Source organism: Gigantopelta aegis, chromosome 2 (genome assembly GCF_016097555.1).
Source record: "Gigantopelta aegis isolate Gae_Host chromosome 2, Gae_host_genome, whole genome shotgun sequence".
NCBI classification, from domain to species: domain Eukaryota; kingdom Metazoa; phylum Mollusca; class Gastropoda; order Neomphalida; family Peltospiridae; genus Gigantopelta; species Gigantopelta aegis.
In genome coordinates this window covers 37462676-37484786 of record NC_054700.1, presented here as the reverse complement: position 1 = coordinate 37484786, position 22111 = coordinate 37462676, and the positions used below count along the sequence as shown (strand labels likewise).

At 38.7% G+C, this 22111-nt stretch overlaps 1 protein-coding gene across 1 annotated transcript; it reads right to left on the bottom strand.

The window, feature by feature from the left end:
• Positions 1-1935: 1935 nt before the first annotated feature.
• LOC121388385 (lachesin-like) lies at positions 1936-8858 on the bottom strand. The gene is made up of 6 exons (XM_041519690.1): positions 8702-8858; positions 7133-7282; positions 6530-6658; positions 5091-5378; positions 3642-3914; positions 1936-2051 (listed from the first exon to the last, which is right to left on the bottom strand). The coding sequence occupies exons 1-6, from the start codon at positions 8856-8858 to the stop codon at positions 1936-1938; spliced, it is 1113 nt and encodes a 370-aa protein (XP_041375624.1).
• Positions 8859-22111: the final 13253 nt, after the last annotated feature.

Genomic DNA, 22111 nt, shown 5'->3' with positions numbered 1-22111 from the left:
GAATAAAAATAATACAAATATTTTTCCGAATATCTGTGTTTCTGGACATCCTTTATGTCTGTGCATACACAAAACCGTAACAGTCAGCCTATTAGACTATGATCGTGTACAATAGGAATATTGCGATTACCTGTACGTGTACTGGCACGAATAGCGACACGTATACGTACACGAATTGCAATTCACTTGATGGTGATACAAGTCGAAACGGGTGCTTGTGACATAATTTACGCTGAACATATTCATCAATACGGTAAGTAGTATTTTGTAAACTGGTGACGACAACATCCAATAATACATATTCGATAGTGTTACAAACATTTACGGGATAATTATTTTGATTATTTAAAAAGCTCTTATCACATAACAGACAAAAGAGATCAAAAGAATGCAATGGAATTAGTCAATAGGATAACACACCTCATATTTACATTCACATTTACATATTATATCTCACATAATATCTCGAAATATACAATATAGAAGGTACAAGTTTTGTGCTGTGCTGGTTTCGTGACAGGGCAGTCGAATTCTGGCGTGGGTGGATTGATATCGAACATAGGGTGAAACTTGATATGGAAATACACAAAGCGCTCTATTTGCGTTAAAAATACCCTTTGAGTCTTCTGCTGAAGAACGTAAATTGCTGTTCCGTATTTCTGTGGGGGGTTTTTGGGGGTGTTTTTTTGGTGTTTTCACTGCCATTTCCCTAGTTACTTCATGTTAGATTCGGCCCTGAAAGAGACATGTCCACATCTGCAATTCAGAAATGTCAAGAAGATCGCACTTTCGATCTGCTCTGAGTAAGCGCGATCATTCGTTGGTATTAAATGTTGATTATTTGTGTATGTATCTCGATACATCTCCACTTGAAACTCCTCCACGCTGAGCCCGATACTGTAATGCACGCTGACGAGATAATTTTACGTTCATTTCATCTTGTATCGAATTCCATTTCCAGAATAGTATGACGTTTAGGAGGGCGAGTGCTACCGAACATTTCGACTAGTTTCCAAAAACGAGTCCTATCCCAGTGTTCGATATATGTTTGAGAAACTCACTAGCCCCCACAGAAGCTTTGGCTAGTGCCTTATGTATTGTAGTAATACAGTTGATAATTTCATGTAACCCAAACAACTATTTCACTAGCCTGGACCGAAAACTATTAAATTTGTCGAACCTGCATATTAATCTAATTAAAATTAGCTCCACTGGTTAATTACTATTACCTGTGGATATAACAACACCCCGTTGGAGCTCATGTCCAGTTGACCTTTCATTCGACCAATCAAAACCTTACTTGCAAAATCATGCCAGCGATTTGAAAATAATTTGATAACATTCGGGATTATGCCGAGGGTATACGAAATGATTCGGGTGAATTACAAAGTATGCCGGAAACTAATTTCAATATAAATTTTATATAAAATTCGTTTCAAGACGAAAAACAAAACCGTTATGGTATGGCAGTAAAATCTATTTATACTAGTACACAATCCAGAGTTTATTACTGCACTTTTCCCCCTGTTTTTGAATGATGAAATAGACCAACAAGTTCGCCTATTGCATAAATAGTCTCGCCCGATATTTTTAGAATTTGTATGCTCCCGAATAACGCTATAAAAGGCGAAGTGTAATTGGTCGATATTTAAATTGTTATTTATAGATGAAATGTCACCTGGACATGGGAGTCCACGCAATGCTGTTAGATCTACTGGTAGACCAGTAGAGCTAATTTTAATCAGATTGCCTGCATATCATGTGATGTTTATTTCACATTAGATGCGACAAAACCTAACGTCTGCGAGTGCTCGGCCTCCTGAACGCGCATTGTAGTCGAGGTGTGTAGATATGTACAGATATATATCTATTCGTATGAGACCATGTCATTCACAACTCGTGTTTCACTGGTTGGGATGTGGATGGTGCCACGTGTCATGACGTCACCTGGCTGATAAGGAGAACGACGACGGCTAGAAGTATTTTACACAATGACTGGGAACCGATCTGTCTGCCCGGAACCCCGCTGACTGAGCCAGTGCCAAACACACCTGGAAAACAAACGTTCAAACTGTTCAAATTGAGCCATCTATAACTGTGCAAGACGAAGTTCAAAAGATAATAATACATTGCGACATCACATCGCAATCAAATTATACACGTGTGTGTATGTGTGTATTTGTGTGAGTATATATATATATATATATATATATATATATATATATATATATATATATATATAGTAATGTTATGCAAATTTGCAAGGTCTCTAGGTAATATATATATATATATATATATATATATATATATATATATATATATATATATATTTGCTATAACTTACCCATGATATCCATGTCATAAATCCATGTGATATTTTTAGTGTATTAACCCGGTTAGTAATGTTATGCAAATTTGCAAGGTCTCTACGTAATGTGTTGCTGTGGATGGGTCAATTGCTTACAAGCGATGACGTCATATTACCGATGGCGGCGAATCTAGTACTGTGATTTACTAAAAATGTAATTAAAATGTTAGAAGTGTTATAGAATAAATAGAATTCGCTACTTGTGTTTTTTAATATGTGAAATATCAACCTCGTCTAGTTATTCGGAGACACGACAAATACCAATTAACATCGGTTGATATTTTCCATATTAAAACCCCCACTCGTGACGAACCCTTCCCCCCTCCTCCCTCCCCCTTTCTTTCTCTCTCTCTCTCTCTCTCTCTCTCTCTCTCTCTCTCTCTATATATATATATATATATATAAAGTAAAGTTTGTTTTATTTAACGACGCCGCTAGAGCACATTGATTTTTTATCTTATCATCGGCTATTGGACGTCAAACATATGGTCATTCTGACACTGTTTTTCAGAGGAAACCCGCTGTCGCCACATAGGCTACTCTTTTATGACAGGCAGCAAGGGATCTTTTATTTGCACTTCCCACAGGCAGGATAGCACAAACCATGGCCTTTGTTGAACCAGTTATGGTTCACTGGTCGGTGCAAGTGGTTTACACCTACCCATTAAGCCTTGCGAAGCACTCACTCAGGGTTTGGAGTCGGTATCTGGATTAAAAATCCCATGCCTCGACTGGGATCCGAACCCAGTACCTACCAGCCTGTAGACCGATGGCCTGCTACGACGCCTCTCTCTCTCTCTCTCTCTCTCTCTCTCTCTCTCTCTCTCTCTCTCTCTCTATATCTATATATATATATATATATATATATATATATATATATATATCTGTGTGTGTGTGTAGGTAGGTAGGTGTGCGTACGCGTGCGTAAAACACGTGGAGAAGGAACTGGCACCTCAATTGTATAGGTGCAATTTCGAGTATATATATATATGTATTTAAAATTATTATTTAACGCTTATAATATAATAATACATATTAATATCCCTTGAGAATAGACCATCCATTTTGATTTAATTTCTATACGGTCACACCATTCGTCGATTTATTTTCGCTTCATAATGGTTTATAATGCAGCAAAGAGAATCCATAATTCAGAAAGCCTCAGCTATTAAACATCCCCACCATGCCCCACTGTTAATATGAACCATTATAACATGTTTAGTTACAGTGTGGTCGGTATATTAAGCCCTAGTGAACCACGTTACCGTATTACCTGTAAGATGCGCCCCGCCATTAGGTCTTATGACGTCATGTGCGGTTGGCGAATATGGTGACGTTTCATAACTCGGTCTTTTCCCTTTAGCTCTGCCTAACTCCCAATTTCTGCCATTGCTTTCTTTTAACACGTTATTGTTATTGCCGCCTTTCCATTGGCCGTTGTATTTGTTGATGTCATGATGGTTCGTCCTACCACCGCCTCCCATGACATAAACAGGTGGCGATATGGGTAACGTGGTCGTTGTCGTCGTCGTAGGAGCAAATATCTCTGTAACAATGAACAGTAATTGTGATTATTATGAACAATAAAATCGTTAATTATTCAATGGGGAGATAATTCAGTCAAATTGGAGTTGAAACAGCCACCTTAGGCCCAAAAGACGCCGAAGCTGGGACTGGATCTGGCGAGTATGGCAAAGACGCCATGTCTGGTGTATTTTGAGGTATGTGTCTGTAACTGTTACGTGTTTTCAAAATATATTAACTGCATTCAAATCTTCATTCTTAATCTATAAACACCAACACTAATTAAGAGAATCATTTTAATATAATCATTATATCTTTCCTGTTGTTTATTAGAAAACATTAAAATGTGACTTGCACAGGCTACAGTTGCCAGTCTGGTAGTGTGAAAAATGTAGCGCATGTTTTATGTCGTCTGTAGTCAGATCTGTCGTTCATTTTCGATTGGTACCAAACTCCCCAGTCTCAGACTCAGCTTCAAAGTGTCTTACATTATTGAAAGTAAGTTGATTTCTTACGACAGGCGGCTGCGTACCAGAGGTCAATTAGTTCTACATTAGACTATCAGGGATGAGCGGTCTGCTACGGATGTTCAGGGGTGGCGGTCCTCCCAAGGACGAACACCTGGTAGTGAATCCTTTCGACTCTGCCTTGTACAGAGATACGATTTTGATCACGGAATACGGTTTTGTCATTCCGATTTATCAAGTAACGGTAGAATTTCCCTTGTCGAAAATACGGAAGCAAAAGTATTGAAGTGATTACCGAATTAATTTGTATATGGATTTTAAGGGTTAGAATTCCATTGAGGTACCTTATGGCCGATATTGTTACCCAGGATTTATATAGAACATCGGTCAGTCCATGTATATAATTGAATCCGACCATACATGTTTATATACTTTCGAGCAAGCACCAATCATGACTTAAAGAGAAATTGTTTAAATTATTATAACTGCAATCTCACGTATCTTTTTGTTACACACGTTTGGCCAGCTATATATGCAAGTAGATTTATCAAACTATAAATACATGTATAATATAAATTATTTGACCAAGCTCTTTTTGGGGGGCCGAAGGATAACTGAACTTTGTTCAAAGTTGAGCCAGTCGTGTGTGGTTTACTTATTTCTATTTGTTAGAATTGATGTAGTTTGGCGGATTGATTTAATGTTACACTTTAAAAATCAAAATAGCGTACCGTATAGGCGCATTTTGGCGCGAGTTCGTCCGTGCGGGTTTAGCGCCTCGCACGTGTAATCTCCGTAATCGTCTGCCTCTATCTTGGCTATCCTCAGACTGAGCGTCACCATGTTTTCTGCTTCGTTGTAAAGGTCCACCTCGTACTTCCAGCTCGTCCCGATCTCCATCCCTCGTCGCTTCCAAACAGTGACACCTAGCGGCGAGGAGGAGATAACACACTCCAGGATGGTTTCCCTACCGAGTTGCTGTCCTATCTTAGAATTGGGCAGTGTTATTTCTGGGGGATCTGAAATATATCATTCATTTCATTTCAAATTATTTTCGTGCTTATATCCAATTAAGGTTCAAGAACGCTGTCCTGGGCACACACCTCAGCTATCTGGGATGTCTGTCCAGGATAGTGGGCTAGTTGTTAATTGTTAGTGGTTAGTGAGAGAGAAGAGTGTGCAGTGGTCTTACACCTACACGTATTTGAGTCGTTAAAACTCGCTCTGGGTGGGAGCCGGTACCGGGCTGCGAACCCTGTACCTACCAGCCTTATGTTCGATAGCTTTACCACGACACCATCGAGGCCGGTTTGAAATATCAGTTATTATGGTTTAAATTATGCATTTCTATTTCTAGAAAAAATAAACACAAATATACTTGTCATAAAACTCTGAATTATTGAGCTGTGTGTTTGGAACAAATAAAAACAAATATAAAGGTCTGAGTTAGGGATTTATATTCAATCTGATTAAAATCAGCTCCACCGGGTCTTTAATTTCCAGTGGCTATAGTACAGGTCTGTCGAGCTGATTTTAATCAGATTAGGATTTCTATTTTACAAGAAATCAGAGCTATGATAAAAGGTTTGAATTGGAAATTTCTATTTCTTCAACAAATAAAACCATTAAATATGTTTTGAATTACAAATTTCTGTTTCTGAATTAGAAAACTTTGTTTCTAAAGGATCTAAAATAAACCAGTAATTAGCTATTGAATATTTCAAGTTAAAAAGGCTAATAACAATCTAAAGTCAACAACACTGTTATTGAAGCAAGACATATGTAACACTTAACTCTTCGAGTATTTTACAAAATCATATTAATATTATGTACTATTTAATTTTTTCGTGGTGTTCAGCAAAGATGTATCTTATCGCTATAGCTATTGATTGAACGTTTAAATTGTGTATAAAATATAAGATTGTGTCAGTTATAAAACAAAATATGTCTCTATTATAAAACACTTTATTTGTTTGCATTTACCATAGTTTGACACCCAATAGCCGATGTATTTTTCGTACTGGGGTGTCATTAAACATTCATTCATTCATTCATTCATTTATTCATTCATTCTATTATATAACTGAGCTATATATCTTCTAAACATGTATACGTTATGAAAGTGTGCATATTTGTAAACACACCCAAGAGATGCATAATATTGACTTACATTCCACGGTGACCTTGAACTGTCGACTCTTGGTAGGCGGGACGCTGTTGTTGGCCACACAGACATACGTGTCCGCACACACCTGGGAGATGTTGTGAATACGCAGGATCTCACCCTCCATACCAACCCCTGTTAATACAGGACAGTATATTTGATATTAGAATTGTACACAGTACAAACATAAACGTATAGACGCACACACAACGACATAAGCACTATAGCTATTAATGGAACGTTCAAATTATTGTTATTATTATATAAATATTACGCTAGGCTCAGACTATCTACTGCCAGCACAAAGTTGGTCAACTTTCTGCTGTCGCAACTTCTACGACTGTCCAGTCGCTAATCTGAGCGCTCTTACAACTCGATTCTCGTCGTATAACCCATTAGTTGTTATTAATCATAAATGTCCATCGAGTTCTGTCTTGTGAAGATTTACTTTTGTTTTTCAAACCAGTCTCGAAAGTTAAAAAGGGCCCTTTTATCTAGCCCAAGAAGACCCTACATTGGTGTGCCCTGGTCATCCTTTTTTCACTGACCCCCACCACTAGTTATAAATTTAAGGGACGTACGGCCTTATCAGTCACTTGTGGTACTCACTTTCTTTCCGCTCGCTGGTGAGTCGGTTTAGTCGGTACCACCTGATACTGGGCGTAGGACTGCCGCTGGCGTTACACATCAATTCGATGCTCTCTCCAACCCGAGCTTTGATGTTGGTTGGAACCGTGTACGAGTGAAGCTTCGGCGGAACTGGTAAAATATAAAACATAATTAGTGGTGGAAAAAGAATCCACCCGGATTATCTGTTTGACGACAACTTGATATAATATACTGATGGAAGGAAATAAAGGTACGCATAAATACTAATGGTAAATATTGATTCATCATTGCTACCAGAACCCACACCTTAAAGGGACATTCCCGAGTTTACTGCATTGTAAGAAAGAAGTGTTTTATTTAACGACGCACTCATCACATTTTATTTAACGACGCACTCATCACATTTTATTTATGGTTATATGGCGTCAGACATATGATTAAGGACCACACAGATATTGAGAGAGGAAACCCATTGTCGCCACTTCATGGGCTACTCTTTTCGATTAGCAGCAAGGGATCTTTTATATACACCATACCATAGACAGGATAGCACATACCACGGCCTTTGATGTACCAGTCGTGGTGCACTGGTTGGAGCGAGAAATAGCCCAATGGGCCCACCGACGGGGATCGATCCTAAACCGACCACTGGGCTACGTCCATCCCCCTTGCATTGTAAGATGTTTCCGACTAATAAAATATTTCTACGATAAAACTTACTTAAATATATTTTCTTGTTTAGAATATCAGTGTCTGTATATTCAATGTGTTTGTGGTCGTCTTAATATTTGTAAGAAGCCAAACTGGATTTTGTTTTTAGGAAATAAAATGAAATTTAACGTAGTACAACTATTAGAATGATCAGAAACACGTTTAATATACAGCCATTAATATTTTATGCAGAAAAATATATTTGATATGTAATCACAATCGTTAAAAAGTCTCTGTTAGTCGATAACATCTTTAAAATTACAGCAAACTCAGGGTTGTCCCTTTAATATCAACAAGTTGACCGTGTTATTCATATTCAGTGCCAGAATACTAACATTCAGGCCCGCATTGAATCCCTGTATTTTATACATGGATAACTAGTAGTCTAATCTAGTGATGAAGTCAGTTTGGTCTCAATTACTGTGTTCCCTTTTTGTCCATTATTATATTTCAAACCACCACTAAGTTGTGATTACAGAAATCTCCTGCAACTACAAAGAACATGTGTTACTTCTAGGGCCTCCACGAGTCCAAACTATTGGACTCAAATACTCGAGGGTCAAACTCGACCCGGACCTGAGTACCCGACATTTACACTATGAGACTTAAACCCCAGTCTCACATACACGAATTATCTCCCGAATGGACCTGATTTAAGAATTCTTGGTGATTCTTGGATATACGTACTGAGACAGTAGGGTGTTCCTGGCCTTTCGTCAGTATTCTTGAATGTTCTGGATCGTGAATAAAGTTGAAATCGTGACTCAATCTTACGAGTTCTTGAGGGCATCGTGCGTAATCGTAGTATGTTCGTAGACGCATTCGGGATATTCGTGGTTAAACGTGGGGTATTCGTACGACTCTCTGACTCTTTCTCTGCTTCTGGTTCTCCACGGGTACGCTGGCTCTTCCCTCGTCCCTTGCGGTCGGTTGCTGACTTCTTGAAGAGCGGCATGGTGAAGTTCACTGCTTGCAGGCAGAACGTCGAATGAAATCTGGCCTGTTCAGCAGCCATCATATAGGCGTCTTGCGGCAGTCGTCCTGGTTCTTGAGGCAGTCGTACGGATTCGTGAAGCAGTCGTGCGGATTCGTAGGAGTGTCGTTGTAATTCTTGACACGTTCCGCATTAATCGTCATGATTCGTACGTATTCGGGAAGACATCCTAGGGGGACACGTAGTAGGTCGTCCCGATTCGTAATGAATCGGTTTCAAGATCGTAGTGGTATCGTATTAGTTCTGGCAGCAGTCGTACGCAGCTCGGGAAAGAAGTCGAATCATGCTATTTTTTTCCAAAAATTCGGGAGCAATCGGGGCTTCACAGGATCGTGTATATTCCTGGACATTCGGGGTATAATTCGTGTATGTGAGACTGGGGCTTGAGGAATAAAGTAAAATAGCATTATGCATCCTAATTCTAGCGCTGAACATTGATGCCAAATCATGCCATCGTATTGCATTCAGAAACCAGTGGATATGTTCAGTGTGAGACGGACGGCCAAATTAAAAGAGAAACTAGCGCATGATCATATAATTATTGTGTAACTTATATTGTTTAATCGAAATACCGACTGCAAACCCTGAGTGAGTGCTCCACAAGGATCAATGGGTAGGGTAAATCACGTGCACCGACCAGTGATCATAACTGGTTCAACAAAGGCCATGGTTTGTACTATCCTGCCTGTGGGAAGCGCAAATAAAAGATCCCTTGCTGCTAATCGGGAAGAGTAGCCCATGTAGTGGCGACAGCGGGTTTCCTCTCAAACTGTGTGGTCCTTAACCATATGTCTGACGCCATATAACCGTAAATAAAATGTGTTGAGTGCGTCGTTAAATAAAACATTTCTTTCTTTCTTGTCAAAAGAGTTATCTCCCATTTCCACCATTTAAATATAATTAATATATTCAGCGTCATGTCTAGAACTGTCTTTCACTTTGTGTATGTTTTAACTCATTGATAATAATAAAAAAAAGTTCAGTACTAAAACTGAATTAACTTCCGAAATTTCTCACAGAACATTTACTTTATTTCTGTTGTAAGAAACTGTTTCAACAGAAAAAGATGCAAGTGTTTTTCTATCAAATAATACACTAGAATACAATAAACACACACCTTGTATGATTAAACTAATTCGTTTCGTTTTCGGTGGATCCGTATTAATCTGACATTTATATATCCCAGCATCATCAGTTGTGACGTTTCGGATGTGAAGATTCCAGTCGGTGAGAAATGGTCGTTCGATCGTAATGCGCATGTCGTTGATCATGCGGCCGATCTGCATAATAACGACAGTCACCCAGTACAACCTAAACGAAATTAAACCGTACATCATATATATAAGACATCACATATCTATAGCTATGTATAGAAACATGTTATAGAATAACACTGGTATGTCACACAACACACACACACACACCACACCACACCCACCACACACACACATATATCCTATATATGGTAAATAGTAAAATATCAAAAACTAAACCATGCCAGTTTTAATTAACCATATATAACATGTATTATATCAAAAGCAAATTAAAGTTTCGTTCCTCTCAACGATCTGCGTGGCAGTGTTTTCTGGATGGGCGGAACAAAGATATATACTGACGATTCATAATGACACCTTACTGAGAACAGAGAACATCTGTGGATATTACTCCTCTCTCTCTCTCCTCTCGACTTCGCTCCTCTCTCTCCGTAGTTCTTCCTCCTTGCTCCCCCCTCTCTCCCTCCCCAAACCTCTCTCCCCTCCATCTCCCTCTCCCTGCCTCTCCTCCCTCCCCCTCTCTCTCTTCTCTCTTCCGGCCTCCCTCCTCCCTTCCTCCCTCCCCCTCTCTCTCACTCTCTCTTCTCTCCCCTCCCCTCCGCTCTCTTCCTCTCTCCCTTCTCCCTCCCCAACCTCTCTCCTCTTTCCCTCCCTCCCTCCGCCTTCCCCCTTCCATCCTCCCCTCTCTCCTCTCCTCTTCTCCCCTCCCCTCCCCACCTCTCTTTCTTCTCCTCTCTCTCTCTCCCTCTCTCTCTCTCTCCTCTCTCTTTCCCTTTCCACCCTCTCCCCTCCCTCCCCTTCTTTCTCGTCTGCTCTTTCCTCCGTCAGTTCCCCCCCCCCTCCCTCCCCCCTTCCCTCTCTTACTCTTCCGTTATTCTCTCCCTACCCTCTCCACTCTCTCCTTCTCTCTTTCTTCTCCTCCATCCTTTTCTTCTCTTTCCCTCCCTCCCCTCTCCCTCTCTCCTCTCTCTCTCCTCCCTCCGTCCTCTCCCTCCTCCTCTTCTCTTCTCTCTACTCTCTCTCTCTCCCTTTCCCCCTCTCTCTCTTCTCGTCCCCGGCCTTTCCTCCTTCCTGTCTCCTTCTCTCCTCGCGCTCCTATCCCCGGCTCTCTCTCTCTCTCTCTATCCCTTTCCTGGACCTCCCCTCTACCCACCCCTGTTTGGCTTTTCCTGTCTCTCCTCCCCCCCTGCTTACCTGTCTCTCTTTTGACTGAGTGTTCCCTCCATCTTCCAGATTTTCGTAATTTCAAGGAACATTCCCCTTTTGTCTGAAGATCTTTTCCCCCCTCTATTCTCTTTAAATTACATTTCCTTACTAATATTTTTTCCTTCCTTTAGAATTGAGTGTCTGTTTATTCAATATGTTTCTGGTTCATCTTAAAGGGACATTCCAGAGGTGTTCGGGCTGCCCTATTTTTTCCTATTGACTAACAAGACTTTTTTAACGATTGGAATTACATATCAAATATATTTTTTTCTGCATAAAATATTAATGGCTGTATATTAAACGTGTTTCTGATCGTTCTAATATATGTACTAGGTTAAATTTCATTTTATTTCCTAAAAAAGATTTTTTTTCGTACGTACGAAATTATTTGAAGACAAAATCCAGTTTGAGCTTCTTACAAATATTAAGACGACCAGAAACACATTGAATATACAGACACTGATATTCTAAACAAGAAAATATATTTAATATGTAAGTTTAATCGTAGAAATATTGTTTATTCGAAAACATATTACAATGCAGCAAACTCGGGAATGTCCCTTTAATACGTGTAAGATGCCAAAGAAATTTATCCTATTACAAATATTAGAACGATCAGAAACACGTTCAATATACAGCCACTAATATTTTATGTAGAAAAATAAATTTGATATGTAAGTACAATCGTTAAAAAAGTCTTTGTTAGGCGATAGCATCTTAAAAAGTGCAGCAAACTCAGGAATGTCCCTTTAATTGAATATAATCACGAAAATCAAGTTAAGGGGACAGTTCAAACTAACCCACTGTCCTGGACAGACAACCCAGATAGCTGAGGTGTGTGTCCAGGACAGCGTGCTTGAACCTTAATTGAATAAAAGCACGAAAATAAATTCTAATGAAAATGAATGAAATGAAATGAGTTTGTTTCTGCTTGAACATAGATTTCTAAAACTGCACATAAAATACATTTTCTTTTTTATAATATCATTGTTTATTGTTTTAGACGTTTAAAGGAAAAGACACTAGTTTCAACCCGTTAAAATTGACACTACGTTTATTTAATCTACAAACCTATAACACATTTGGATAAAGTTACAACTGAGTGAAACACGAGTGTGTGACTTTGAAATGGTGAAATACCCTCTAAAAATAGACTAACACTCGACTCCATAACTGTTACTTCTCAGACGCACGCGCGTTTTTAAAAATATGATAAATGCATTTTGTGATATTAAAAACACCAGGAAGGTCAAAAACACTTCGAATGTACGGAAACTGATAATCTAAACCATAAAATGTAAGTAAAGTATGATTTCAGTAATTAAAAACGGCTATAATAGTTTAAAATATGCCTTAGTGTTTAAAAACTAGGGTATGTTCCTTTAAATGTTTGTAATAGCTCAAACTAGAATTTAACTCCCAATAATTTCCTATGTCAGAAAACAAAAAGACACACAACAACATTATTGGAAAATAAAACAAAAATGAAGCTATAACAAATATTAAGACTTCCAAAAACACAATGGATAATATAAATACTCTTATATTCCAACTAAACCAAGAAATTGTATTTAATACGTTATTGCTGCTGTTCTGAATGTTTTAACAATGGCAACAAACTCAAAACGATGTGTTTAAAATTAATAAAATCAACAAATGAGGGCAACACAAATGGATTGCTGAAAAGTGTTGACAGCCTGGGTAAATGGTAATTTGAATAATTTACTATAAACATGAAATTGGATGAAAATGGAATCGGTTTTATCTTCATTACTTTCATCTGAACGGAATTCGTCGCATTTCTATGCTGTGTAATATGTGAATGTGACTTGTCTTAACCCACATTTCGCTCGTTAACCCTTTAAAAATACATGACATGTACAAGTAACAAGATTTGTGATACCCACTTGAGCTGCTTGCTAACACATCAATCTTGGTTTCGCGGCGAATGTATCCTGAACTAAACGAGAAACATGACATTTTAATCAGGTCGAATTCTCATTCTCTCTCTCTCTCTCTCTCTCTCTCTCTCTCTCTCTCTCTCTCTCTCTCTCTCTCTCTCTGCCTTTGTCTCTCTCTCTTTTGCGCTGTGCTCTTTGTCTCTCTCTCTCTTTTGCTCTGTGCTCTTTGTCTCTCTTTGTCTTTGTCTCTGTCTCCCTCAAAAGGTGGGGTACAAAGACAAATGCAGAATTGTTTTCAGGGGGAGATTTTTTCGGAAGGGGGGTGGGTATTTGTACCTTGCCCACATAGCTAGTTAACGCCCTGAGATTCCGCGTAAGGCCAGAGCTGGTGCACAGGAGAGCTGTGTCCCAACATCAATTGAGTTCATTCTCGATTTGATATTATATAGTACTGACCTAACCATACCAAAACTGATGATTGTGGGGATACACCCGCATCATGCTCGCGCTTATTTCTAGTTACGGTTCATGCACGCTCTCCTGGTCACTAGTAGCGCAGTTCCACTTGAGATAGTATGAGTGGTAATAGATAAACTAGTATACCTAGATCATACAATCAAGCCCGCTTTCGCTCATTAGATATGTTTTGCAACAAGTGGTACAATGAATCGTCGCTGATGGACATTCAGGTATTATTTTCTGTATCAAGATATCTTCACCACTTTCCAAACAAGATAAACATTTCCCCCCTCCCTTTAAATGATATAATGTATTGTACATGTATAATGTTATTTAATTTTGTAACGCCTATGAACTGTATGTATACAGCTAATAAAGTATGGTATATATCAAATGCTTTCATAACCTGGCGATGTTGTTTTCTGAATGGTAAAGTTTGTTTTATTTAACGACGCCACTAGAGCACATTGATTTTTTAACTTATCATCGGCTATTGGACGTCAAACATATGGTCATTCTGACACTGTTTTTGTTAGAGGAAACCCGCTATCGCCACATAGGCTACTCTTTTACGACAGGCAGCAAGGGATCTTTTATTTGCGCTTCCCACAGGCAGGATAGCACAAACCATGGCCTTTGATGAACCAGTTATGGATCATTGGCTGGTGCAAGTGGTTTACACTTACCCATTGAGCCTTGCGGAGCACTCACTCAGGGTTTGGAGTCGGTTTTTCTGAATGGATGCAAACTGTTAATTTGTATTGATATTCTGTAACACAAAGTCGCGTACTATATCCATATGAAGGGGCCACGGGAATAACCTGTGATGTCATAGTTTTGTTAAGGTGATATTTTTTAATATTTAAAGTTTACAATTCTGTAATCGTGGAAAGAACAATTTACCAAGAACTTTTAATGGCCTACCATAATTATAGGTTTTTAATTTAGTGTGTCATTGTGACCTTGACATACACAACCGTAATAATAGTGACTATCTGTTTGGACATCATAGGTTATTCAGTGGCGTAGGCAGGATTTTGTATTGGGGGGGGGGGGGGGGGATCTGTGTAGTGGGATATGACACAGGAACCTTTTTAATGTTATTAATAAGCGAAAAGGTAAACAATTCCCTTGAGCGAGGGGGGGGGGGGGGGGGCATGTGTGTGTGTGTGTGTGTGTGTTTATATACCAGTATACAGAAGAACTATATGTTACTAAAGTCCATTACGTTGTCTTGATGCGTTAAAGTAGCGATGTTTTTTACAACATAAATTGTAATACAAATTTACATGGAAAGCACTGTAATGTTGTTCGACAGACAGGCACTAAAGAAGGACGATGAAGCTGTACAACGACTACGGTAACGCCCACGCTGGTTCTTAGTTCTGACAGTGACGTCGTTGGATGACATTAATCCTAACGCATCCTGAAGGCTAATCTCCTCAAGAAGAAAACATCGCCAGAGACACACATTTCACACCACGAGGTGACCAGCACCCGTGACATACAGAACAGATAATTCCAACATTAATTTCCTTGTCAATTAGGGCGAGAATTATCCACGAGTATTTTGTATGATGTACGCATTGTGTTATGATTGACGAGAAAGTTCACACGTGAGGAAAAAAAACCCCTAAACTCTTGAATTAGTTAAATACAATGCACAAGAAAAGTTAAAGTTTGTTTTGTTTAACGATACCACTAGAGCATATTGATTTATTAATTATCGGCTACTGGATGTCAAACATTTGATAATTTTTTATTCGTAGTGTTGGAGGAAACCCGCTACAGTTTTCCATTAGTAGCAAAGGATCTTTTTATGTACTATCACACAGACAGGATAGCACATACCACGGCCTTTAGTATACCAGTCGTTAGGCATTGGCTTGAAAATGCACAAGAAACATAAATTGTGCAGACATTGGCATGCAAAAAAACCCCTAAACTAAATTGAGTGAAATTATTAATTTCGCCACTAACTTACATCATGGGGAGCCATTTGCGATATACCGGCCTCGGTGGCGTCGTGGTTAGGCCATCGGTCTACAGGCTGGTAGGTACTGGGTTTGGGTCCCAGTCGAGGCATGGGATTTTTAATCTAAATACCGACTCCAAACCCTGAGTGAGTGCTCCACAAGGCTCAATGGGTAGGTGTAAATCACTTGCACCGACCAGTGATCCATAACTGGTTCAACAAAACCCATGGTTTGTGCTATCCTGCCTGTGGGAAGCGCAAATAAAAGATCCCTTGCTGCTAATCGGAAAGAGTAGCCCATGTAGTGGCGACAGCGAGTTTCCTCTCAAAATCTGTGTGGTCCTTAACCATATGTCTGACGCCATATAACCGTAAATAAAATGTGTTGAGTGCGTCGATAAATAAAACATTTCCTTCCTTCTTTCCATTTGCGATATTACCATATTGATACCATATAAATTCACATGCTAAGAGGAGCTAAAAATTACTTTCCTTGTTGTATCTTGTGGGGATTGATTGTATCTTGTGGGATTGGTTGGGAGCAGGAGCGCTGGCTCCCAGTAAACGTTTTGTTATGATACAAACACACTGCGCACATTAGGTCAAACAATGCGTAAAACATTTCATAGTGCTTTTTGTTGTTTTTTAAAGTAAATGAAGAAACCATAGAACATTTATTCGTAAAATGTCTATATGTAAAATTGATCTGAATTTTTTTATAGATTTTTAACATTACAGTATTTGTTTCATGTGTGGGATACAGAGAGCGCTAATGATATTAAACCATTTGATTTTAAACACAGCACGTTTATAACTCAATTATCTGACAATATACCTTTGTGAGCTGAATAGTTCAGGCCCTTTTAAGGGCCCTTATGGGCAACCTAGGGACACATATCATCAACATATCATCATAGGGACACATATCATCAACAACTAGGTCTAACCACTGAGCTACTCTCGGCCTACTCATTTCCAAACCTACTCGTAGCTACCCATCTTTCCTATTAGACCGACCGTTCCAAATCGCACCATTTCTCTTTGGCTCAATCCTACGGGACATTCCAAATTTCTCAGCACCTTACCAACCCCGCCTGCTACCGACCACGGTCGGGCTGCTGGTGCTCCCTTGCACCGGCCAGCACAGGCGGTCCTCCCTCCTACCCCCCCCCCCCCATTCCTGTCCTAGACAGAGAAACCGGTTGAGATCGGTGCCTGTGCCCAAGATAGGCGTGCGCTACAACAGCTTGCTCTGAATGTGCACGTTAAACAATCCTTCCTTCCTATACCTTTGTGTACACAAGTGCTTGCCTTGGGAAAATAATATATTACTGTAAAAGTTACTTCAAATATAAATTTGCAAAGGGACGAACGTGTATAAAATGGTCACTTTTTATTAGAACTATAGAATCACTTTTTATATATCTTTTAAGATTTTGTTTTCAGTTTTAAAAACTATTCATTTAATTATACTTGATCTCTGTTCGTGATAATTGCTTAACGCAATAAGACTACTACGTTGTTGTTTTTGTTTTTTTGTTTTTTTTGGGGGGGGGGTTTTTTTTTTTTTTTTTTAACAAATTATGTTATAGAAATATTATTGGTTGTAAATCTTAAGGCAGTTATGAATCTTTCCTGTAGAATGCAGGAAATTGTATTTCAGGACATCTAGTTTTAAAACTTTTACGGGGGAGCATACACCGAGCACCATAGAAACTTTGCTTTACGCCCTCGATTTCAGTCAGCCCCCACCCCCAATTCCCCGATGGCTCTTGCTTCCGCCGTTCTTGATAGATCAGGGGCCCGTTCCACGAAGCTATCTTAGCACTACTATCGCCGTAAATGCCTACTATCGCCACATTAACTTTGTTCTACGATTGCCAGCCCGTTCCACGATGCAGCGTAGCTTACTATCGTCGTAAATTACTGTGAAAATTTACAATAGGTACGAGGCAGCTGTAAGCCACTAACGTAGCTGTCAAATGGCAGTTAAATGATGATTTGGTCATTTTCTAAGAAGGATACTAATTTTTTGTATAAAAATGGATCTAATATATACCAAATACCTTTTTATAAAACTCGGCGTTCGATGAAAAACATTCTAGACCATACGACCTTTACATGAAAATACGGGAGATAACTCTCATGTCTTATGCATTCGGCAATTATCGCTTAGCAAATAAACTAACAAAGTTACTTCATGGATGTCCGATACCATTGAATACATCATAGATGTTCCGAAAAGTCAGTAACAAGTTCATTATTTAACTAATACATATTTCTTCGTAAAGACTATTTTAATCATTAAAGGGGTACTTACGACTACCGTAAGGTTGCTTTGTGGAACGGCTGTAAAGTTTACGGTGCCAGTTGTAAAATTCACCGTAAGTCACTACAATTAACCTTAGCTACAATTCTTTCGTGGAACGGGGCCCTGTAGTGTATATTAATGGTTTGCCTGAATTTTCTTTATTGTTTTGTAGGATTTTACGTGTCTGCAAGATACACTAGTATTGCTTGTAACATATTTGTATAAGTATAATATGTTTGTATGCCACTCCAGAAACTAAATTTTTTTTGCAATACAGTGCATAGATCATGTCAAATGGTAAGCAAATTAGGTATAACAAATACGTAACACAAAACAGTGTGTAAACGAGGTCAAATGGTGTGTAATACAGTGTGTAGATTGGGTTAAACATTACGTAATACAGTAAATGACTCAGTCACTCAATACGTAATACAATACGTAATTGACATCACTCAATACGTAATACAAAACGTAAATGACACCACTCAATACGTAATACAATACGTAAATGACATTACTCAATACGTAATGCAATGCGTAAATTAGGTTATAGAAGACATATTAGCGTGTATATATACAAACTGCCTTTCATATTTTTTGGTTGTTGTTTTTGTGTTTGTTTGTTTTTGGTTTTTGGGGGTGTTTTTTGTTTGTTTGTTTGAATGGGTTTTTTTTTTTTTTTTTTTTTTTTGGGGGGGGGGGGGTTGTGAGGTGTGTTTTGTTTGTTTTATTTTGTTTTGTTTTATTTTATTGTTTTATTTATTTAATAGTTTATTTATTTTATTTATGTTTTTTAAATATTATTATTTACAGATAATGAGAATAATATGTTGCTCTATTACCATACAACGACAAGGCAGGGATAAAATATATTTCACACTAACTAAATGGAGAAGAGGGAACTTTGGTACTTTGTGGGGTTTTTTTAAAATTACAAATAATGAGACTAATATGTCGCTCTGTCACCACACTAAAGAAAGTCCAGCAATCAGTTATCTAATTTATTTCTCACTCACCCGGTACTCGTCACTCTTCGCCTCTGTGTACTTTGGGTCAGCGGAGCACGGAAGGATAGCAGTCGTGGCGGCGATGACCTTGACCGTCAGTGGCGTCTCGTCTATCACACGGTCATCTTGGGCGTAGCCTGCAAGAACTAGACATGTTATATATTCGCGTGTGTAGCAGCCAATATTAATACATCGCATGTTCTATATTAACCGAAACGAATATCGCAAAGAAAATAGAAACAAGCCATTGTGGTTGAATTTGATAGAAGAAAAAAAATAGTTTTATGATTCTTCATTACTTTTTACTTTAAGCAGTGAAAGGAATTTTAGGAAGATGGGAGTGATTTACTGGTGACTGACGTTTATGGAGGTGTGTGTGTGGGGGGGGGGGGGGGTGGAGAGGGGGGATCGAATCATGCTTCCCCAGAAAATATATTGACCCCCCCCCCCCCTACATTTGCTTGATCAGAGGGGGGTTTCGATTCCCGGACCTACCCATCCCACACATGCGCCTGCTAAGGCTATTTTGTGTCAAGCTTATGGAAATTAATTTATGCAAACAAAAGAGATGGAATGAGATTTTTTTTTTTATATACAGTGCTGTCCAGTGTATCGGCGCACCTAAGCTTTCAAGGACCATTTTCTATGTGAACATTGTGAAATATTTAATAAAATGCGTCTCTCACCAATGAAGAAGTGCATAATCTGAAATACACTACAAACTGTTTTATGTCTGTAGTAAATAAACATTTTAAAATGGTGCATAAATATAGGCACCCCCTTGTATCCAAAACGATTTGCATGTCCGGTGATTCGGCGCAGTAGATGTGGATCGTAAACCCCGCTATTTATAGACCGCCCATGACCTCACTTTTAGCCCTTAAACGCTACACTATTGTCCCAGAATTATTTTAGTACTTTTTTGTTTTGTCTAGTTAAAAATATTACTATGAAAATGAACGATCACATATGACCCATCTCATGATCAGTTTCGGAATCGTTTTCTTGAGTGGCACAGTACTGCGGATGCATACATGTTCATTGTCATGCATGGCTGAGATGCCTACATGGATTTTATTTTTCTCGGGTAGATTGTGCACACACGTGGATCTTATTTCGTTTTTATTTTTTATAACAATGTGACAATTGTGAACTGGAATGACTGTCAATTAAGGTGTAAAATTTTCGTTTTGTTTGCATGTCTGTGTTTTCTTTTTCGGTTTAAATAAAAAAATAACCGAACAAAAATAATTACATTTATACTGTTTGCTATAATTTTTAAAATGCGGGAAAGGTGTTTTTAGACTGGTTTTAACCTTCTTAATATCAATAAGGATGACCTACTTCGCGTTTATAAACACGAAAACAGGTGAATGATTTATTTTGAAATTATTATATAATTATTGATAATTCTAAAAAAAAAATTAATTGCACCCTTAACAATAAATATATTGATACTTGATTAACCATTGAAAAAGGAATTGAACTTTAATTCGTTAAACACTCCGACAACATGACAACTTCCTAAGCATACTTAAGCAAAATACCAAGTGCGCCGAATCACCGGACGCGCCGATACACCGGACACGGTTGTATATAAAAATCACATCCGTGCGTTTGATATATTGAACATTATTAATATTGATATATTGAACATTATTATATATTGATATATTGAACATTGTTTATTATAACATGGCGAGCATGCGCTTGGTTGTAATTCATAACGTGGCCACCTTGTTCAGCCACATGATCCTGATAGTAAAGCATAACAGCCACTGGGTATATAATATTTAATAATATTTGTTGTCGGTTTTACTATTGTTTCTTTTTAAAGAGTGTTATTCATTTGTTTATATCAGTCATACAAAATGTGTACTTTATAATACATTAATGCCAAGAACTACTTTGAACAGAAGTAGTATCACTACTATACATCAAAGAGAGAGAAAAAAAACATTCACTATTTTCAGTTGTCGGTTTCAAGCCTTCTTGTATCGAAACCTTATAAAGTCTGAATTTTGCTGACGGCATCTGAACCTATATACCAATAGCGTGGAATCTCTCTCAAGACTAACAAGGACCTATTCGTGGACAAAGTGTGCAAACCAAGATCATTTATGAATACATTTGACAACCAGGAGAAAAGAAAGGAATGTGTGTCAATATTTCAACAGATTTAAACAAAGATTTTAATTACAAACATTATTTATTGCAACAATAACAAAAGTAATGGACACAATTATGCCATATCACTACGCCCCCCCCCCCCCTCTCTCTCTCTCTCTGTCTGTCTGTGTCTGTCTGTCTGTCTGTCTGTCTGTCTCTCTCTCTCTCTCTCTCTCTCTCTCTCTCTCTCTCTCTCTCTCTCTCTCTCTCTCTCTCTCTCTCTCTCTCTCTCTCTCTCTTGTATACATATATACAATATAATACTAACAGCTAGTTGCGACACTTAGAATATGGTTCGAGAGAACAAACCTGGAGTAACTACATAGATAGCTCTTAACTATTATTAGCAAGGCTTTTTTAATACAAACTCTTTTCCACAGAAAAAATACCACATGCTCCCGTGTTTTGATATATCAGTCGAGAAGCGCTGGTTAGAAAAACACCAACCAAGAGGTTCACCGTGGAGAACTGAGTATGTGCACCATTGCGCTACACCCTGCGTGTGAGGAGAAAGGTGGCAACAGCAAGGCAGACGGGGGGGGGGGGGGGGGGGGGGGGGGCATGACGCTGATGTTCCGATCAAATATACGAAAGAATACCATATTTAAGGGATTACTTTTCCTTTTCATAAGCTACACCAGTAGTCCAATTTGTAAAATGAAATACGCTGTCTTTTCCAATTCTCCTCATCCACCATAGACGTTGGTATGCAGGGCAGTCTCTTTCACAAGATACACAAGTATTTTTTCCAGGCTGTAGGATGAAATGACATGTATGTTCCAGTTCTCATTAATTCAGCTAAGAGCTTAGTGTGGTGGGCCACTCAGACCTTGATAGGTCTGGGCTCCTCTGTGAGATATGCTCCGTTGTTTATCTTTCAAACCACAGCTTCCTGTTGTTGAAAGTGCTAGCTTCAACTTTCTGAACGTACGAGCATTCATTTCCTTGTGTCGTGTATGGAGTCTCACCAGA

What these genes read in the sequence shown, in the direction of transcription:
- LOC121388385 (XM_041519690.1), bottom strand. Translation starts at nt 8,858, where the DNA reads ATGGCTGCTGAACAGGCCAGATTTCATTCGACGTTCTGCCTGCAAGCA. An exon ending in AGAGAAAGAGTCAGAGAGTC is followed by an intron (nt 7,283 to 8,701) that starts GTACGAATACCC and finishes ATATTTTACCAG; the next exon opens with TTCCGCCGAAGCTTCACTCG. An exon ending in TGGCGGGGCGCATCTTACAG is followed by an intron (nt 2,052 to 3,641) that starts GTAATACGGTAA and finishes TTTGTTTTCCAG; the next exon opens with GTGTGTTTGGCACTGGCTCA.